This window comes from Schistocerca piceifrons, chromosome 5, assembly GCF_021461385.2.
Source record: "Schistocerca piceifrons isolate TAMUIC-IGC-003096 chromosome 5, iqSchPice1.1, whole genome shotgun sequence".
In the NCBI taxonomy this organism is placed as follows: domain Eukaryota; kingdom Metazoa; phylum Arthropoda; class Insecta; order Orthoptera; family Acrididae; genus Schistocerca; species Schistocerca piceifrons.
Genome location: NC_060142.1, coordinates 163,662,829 through 163,668,524, shown reverse-complemented (window position 1 = coordinate 163,668,524; position 5,696 = coordinate 163,662,829). Strand labels below are relative to the sequence as shown.

The 5,696-nt window shown below is 49.0% G+C and overlaps 1 protein-coding gene across 1 annotated transcript in view; it reads left to right on the top strand.

Annotated features, from left to right (window-relative positions):
- LOC124798049 (E3 ubiquitin-protein ligase PPP1R11) overlaps positions 1-4,730 on the top strand; it is a 79,797-nt gene extending 75,067 nt beyond the window's left edge. The window contains exon 4 of the mRNA XM_047261274.1: positions 3,618-4,730. Within this exon, the coding sequence (XP_047117230.1) occupies positions 3,618-3,646 (29 nt within the window). The 3' untranslated portion in view covers positions 3,647-4,730. The remainder of the gene's footprint in view (positions 1-3,617) is intronic.
- Positions 4,731-5,696: the final 966 nt, after the last annotated feature.

Here is a 5,696-nt window from a genome sequence, read left to right as displayed (position 1 = left end):
CCGCCACCTTCCAGATCTGCGTCTGAGGACGAGGTGGAGATCCTGGCGTCCGCTGAGGACCTCGATCTCGCCGGTCCCTCAGACGCCATGGATAGCGCTAGCACGGGTGCTCAATCGGAGGCAGCAGGTGACCCAGGGGCGTAATCTGCCTTCCCAGTCCCGTCACGCCTTTGTCCGCCATGGACACTGCCATCCTCCAGTGGAACTGCAGCAGCGGTTTCTTCCACCATTTAGCTGAGCTCCGTCAACTTCTCAGCCTTCGCCCTTTCTTCTGCATTGCTCTCCAGGAAACTTGGTTTCCAGCGATGCGAACCCCCGCCCTCCGTGGCTATCGGGGTTATTATAAGAACCGAGCAGCTTATGAAAGGGTGTTCTGGTGGCGTCTGCATATATGTCCCTTCACACTCTGCACAGCGAGTCTGTCCCTCTCCAGACGCCTTTAGAGGCTGTCGCTGTACGCGTGTGGACGCCACAGGCTGTTACCGTCTGCAGTCTTTACATTCCACTGGATGGTGATGTCTCGCAGCCTGTCCTGGCTGCACTGGTCGCCCAATTGCCGCCACCTTTCTTGCTATTGGGCGACTTCAACGCCCATAACCCTCTGTGGGTGGGTCAGTGGCCACAGGTCGGGGCGCCATCGTTGAGCATTTCTTGTCGCAGCTCGATCTCTCGCTGTTAAATGATGGTGCCTTCACACACTTCAGTGTGGCGCATGGCACCTACTCCGCCATTGACCTTTCCATCTGTAGCCATAGCCTCTTACCACCTGTCCAATGGAGTGTGCATGACGACCTGTGTGGTAGTGACCACTTTCCGCTCTTTTTGTCACTACCACAGCGTCACTCTTCTCATAGCCCTAGCAGATGGGCTATGAATAAGGCTGACTGGGATTTGTTCTCCTCCACTGCCTCTTTTGAGCCTCTCTCTACTGATGACATTGATGCGGTGGTTCAATCGGTCACCACCGGAATCGTTACTGCCGCCGAATCTGCCCTTCCCCGTTCTTCTGGGTCCCCTCGGCGGAAGGCTGTGCCTTGGTGGTCGCCTGAGATCGCTGAAGCGATTAAAGATCGCCGGCGGGCGCTCCAGCGTCACAAGCAAACATCCCTCCTTAGCCCACCTTATCGCCTTCAAACGGCTGCGTGCGCGGGCCCGCCTCCTTATCCGCCAAGGCAAGAAGGAGTGCTGGGAGTGGTATGTGTCCACCATTGGCCTCCATGTCACTCCCCCGCAGGTCTGGGCCAAGATTCGACGCGTCTACAGCTATCGGACCCCCTGCCAGCGTCCCTGCGCTCTCACTGAATGAGCCGTTTGTACTGACTCCGACGTCATTGCAAATCGCTTTAGCAGAGCATTTTGCTATGAGTTCCGCTTCTGCGAATTACCCCCAGGCCTTCCACTCCATTAAAGAGCGGCTGGAACGTTGGAGCCTTTCGTTTCGCACCAACCACCCGGAATCTTACAATGCTCCATTCAGTGAGTGGGAATTTCGCAGTGCCCTAGCTGCTTGCCCTGATACCGCTCCCGGGCCAGATGGCATCCACTGTCTGATGCTGAAACACCTTTCAGTGGACTGCCAGCGGCGCCTTCTCTATCTTTACAACCGTCTTTGGGTCGAGGGGGAGTTTCCGTCGCAATGGCGGGAAGGCATTGTCATCCCCGTTTTGAAACCTGGACAGACCCCTCTGGAGGTGGACAGCTACCGTCCCATTAGCCTCACCAACGTTCTTTCTAAGTTGCTTGAACGGATGGTGAGCCGGCGCTTGCATTGGCTACTGGAGTCTCGGGGCCTTCTGGCTCCGTCTCAGGGTGGGTTCCGTAAAGGCCGCTCCGCCACCGACAATCTGGTGAGCCTGGAGTCGGTCATCCGTACTGCTTTTGCCCGCCGTCAGCACCTGGTCGCTGTCTTTTTCGACATGCGGAAGGTGTACGATACGACATGGCGTCATCACATTCTTTCTACACTTCATGGATGGGGTCTTCGGGGTCCTCTGCCGATTTTTATCCGCATTTTTCTGTCGTGTCGTACCTTCTGCGTGCAAGTCGCGGCCTCGTATAGTTCCTCCTACGTCAGGAGAACGGTGTGCCACAGGGCTCTGTTTTAAGTGTCTGTCTGTTTTTAATAGCCATTAACGGCTTGCTGCGGCGTGGGAAATTCTGTCTCCGCTTCCCTGTATGCTGACGACTTCTGCCTTTACTACAGCTCTACTGGCATTGCAGCTGTTGAACGTCAGCTACAGGGCGCTATCCGTAAGGCGCAGTCTTGGGCTGTAGCGCATGGGTTTCAGTTTTCGGCAGCCGAGACCTGCGTTATGCATTTCTGCCGGCGGCCGAACAGTCCATCCTGAGCCGCGGCTTTATCTTGCCGACGAACTCCTTGCTGTGGTGGAAACCCACAGGTTTCTGGGGGTGGTTTTTGATGCCCGGTTGACTTGGCTGCCTCATATCTGGCAGCTGAAACAGACATGTTGGCGGCATCTAAACGCTCTGAGATGCTTGAGCCACACCCGCTGGGGCGCCGACCGCTCTACCCTGTTGCGGCTCTACCACACTCTGTGTGGTTTTAGTTCGTTTTGTCTTGCCTTTGTCTCAGTTTCTCTTGTTCTGTATCGTCTGTGATCTGTTCCTCGTTTTTATTCTCTGTGGGTGTTCTTTGTCTTGGAAAAAGGGACCGATGACCATAGCAGTCTGGTCCCTTTAATCCCCCAAACCAACCAACCATCTCTCCCTCCCCCTCTCTCTCCCTCCCCCTCTCTCTCCCTCCCCCTCTCTCTCCCTCCCCACCTCTCTCCCTCCCCCTCTCTCTCCCTCCCCCCTCTCTCTCCCTCCCCCTCTCTCCCCCTCCCCCCCTCTCTCTCCCTCCCCCCTCTCTCTCCCTCCCCCCTCTCTCTCCCTCCCCCCTCTCTCTCCCCCCAGGCTCCCTCTCTCTCCAGTACTCCCCTCCCTCCCCCCTCTCTCCCCCTCCCAGTATCTCCCCCTCCCTCCCCCCCTCTTCTCCCTCCCCCTCTTCTCCCTCCCCCCTCTTCTCCCTCCCCCCCTCTTCTCCTCCCCCTCTTCTCCCTCCCCCCCTCTTCTCCCTCCCCCCTCTTCTCCCTCCCCCCTCTTCTCCCTCCCCCTCTTCTCCCCCCTCTTCTTCCCCCCTCTTCTCCCCCCCCCTCTTCTCCCTCCCCCCTCTTCTCCCTCCCCCCTCTTCTCCCTCCCCCCTCTTCTCCCTCCCCCCTCTTCTCCCTCCCCCCTCTTCTCCCTCCCCCCTCTTCTCCCTCCCCCCTCTTCTCCCTCCCCCCTCTTCTCCCTCCCCCCTCTTCTCCCTCCCCCCTCTTCTCCCTCCCCCTCTTCTCCCTCCCCCCTCTTCTCCCTCCCCCCTCTCTCTCTCTCCCTCCCCCCCTCTCTCTCTCCCTCCCCCCCTCTCTCTCTCCCTCCCCCTCCCCCCTCTCTCCTTCCCTCCCCTCTCTCTCTCCCTCCCCTTCTCTCCCTCCCCCCCTCCCTCTCTCTCTCTCTCTCTCTCTCTCTCGCTCTCTCTCTCTCTCTCTCTCTCTCTCACACACACACACACACACACACACACACACTCATGTGTGCACATGTGTATAATTTCTCACTTTTTTTGTATGTTGCAGAGCCATCCACATCTAATTCTCATCAATAGTTTTTGACGTTAAATTTGGATCTAGTTGGTGTGAAGCATAGATGTGACTTAGAGACACCACAAGTCTCTTCATTACAGTCAATCAACTATTTGTGGATCAGCTGTATTCTGCTATCTGCTGGTGTTATAATTCATATATAACAAGAGACTGTGTAACACCAAAGTATTAATTTCTGTATGGTTATATCCAGTTGAAATATTTATTTGTAAAACTGTATAATATTTTCATTTTTGTTGACATACTTGCTGGTCTCCCACGTACAAAGCAAAGTGCACCTTGGACCTCGAAAATTCATATTTAATCTGTGTTTAGACAGTGTTCACTCATTCATATTATGCATGGTTTTATTATGTGGCATGTTCAATGATTTTATACAAGATTTTGTTCCTGGATATGAGAATATTCAGAATATTATTAACTAATAAGCTATTGTTTATAAATTGGAATGAAACAATAGTTTGTGTTAGTATAATTCATTGTCATTTCCACTTTAATGGTGGACGTGATTAGTGACAGTGCTTATCACCTCAGTCTATTATGTAAATAACAAGAAATAATGATGATGTATGTTATGCTCGAAGTGTCACAAATCACATTTGTGTGTGTGTGTGTGTGTGTGTGTGTGTGTGTGTGTGTTTTCTTTTTTTTAATTTTGTGTTAAGGTTGTTTAATAATGTTGTCTTTAAACATGAATATTTCTACTTTGTGTTTATATCTATTAGTTTCTTGAGAAGTAACAATTGTGTGCCAACTGTAATTAACTGTGATAGATTTAAAGTAAATTGTTATGAATTCCTTTCAAGAATTGTGGATTGGTTGGCCATTACGTGAAAAATTACAAAATACATAACTATACAAATAGTTTATCATGTGTCTGTCAGTTGTAAAATAAAATATTTATGATGATGATGATAGTATCTCAGATTGCATGGAGAGAATATAAGACAGCACATATGACAACAGAAAAGGGTGGTATATTTCTTGTTAGAATAGTTTTAGTGTAGCTTTTGTTGCAGAACATGTTCACATATATGTAGACTGCTGCTGTCAATGTTAGTTTCAATAAAATTCTTCTGAATTTGTTACAGTGTCATGTCATAATTTGTTATGTAAACCAATGTTTCAGCCATTTTTCAACATATGAAATGTGTTCAGAAAGTAATGGGATTTTTTTTTAATTTTGCAGGCTTTATACATCTGATTTCCAAAAATTGTTTTTAATCTTGTTGGTACACGTTTCTGATGTACATTTGCATGCTCAGCTGTTTTGACTATTTAGTTTATTGTTGGCAGTCGAAGAGGTATGTGGTTTTGCCTGCATAGCAAATTTTTACTTTCAAAACCAATAGGTCAAAGACTTTGCATTAAACTTTGTTTGAAAAATGGAATAAAGTGCAATACTGCGTATGAAATACTGACTGTGCCTTTTGGTGAATCTCCTATGAGTAAGACAAGAGTTTACACGTGCTACAAACATTTCCAAGGGGGTTGAGAAGACATTGAAGACAATGGCCACCCTAGCACATAAATTACTGGTGACAGAATGAAAGAAGTAAAGCAAATGGTTCTGGAAAATTGTTGAATCACCATCAGAGAGGTTGCTAATAAAGTCAACAGTGAACCAGAACTTCTAAAGAAGGCTACAACAGGTGACAAAAACATGGTGTACTGGTATGATGTTGAAACCAAGGCCAGATTGTCCCCAAACTACCTGAAAAGCAAAAACCAAAAAAAATTTGACAAGTTTGATCCCATATAAAGGTTCTTCTCACTTTTTTCTTCAATTACAATGGGATAGTGCATCATAATCATACAGTCAAGAAGGAATACTACCTGGATGCTATGTGCAGTTTGTGTGAAGCAGTCTGAGTATTAAATGGCCACAATTGTGACAAAACTATTCATGGAAATGGCATCACAAAAAATGCTCCTCCTCACATTTCCAATGCTTGTTTGTGATTTTTTGACAAAAGACAAAAACTGTTTAGTCACTTGTGCCTTCGTATTCACTGGACGTAGCCCCCTGTACTTCTTTCTATTCCTGAAGCT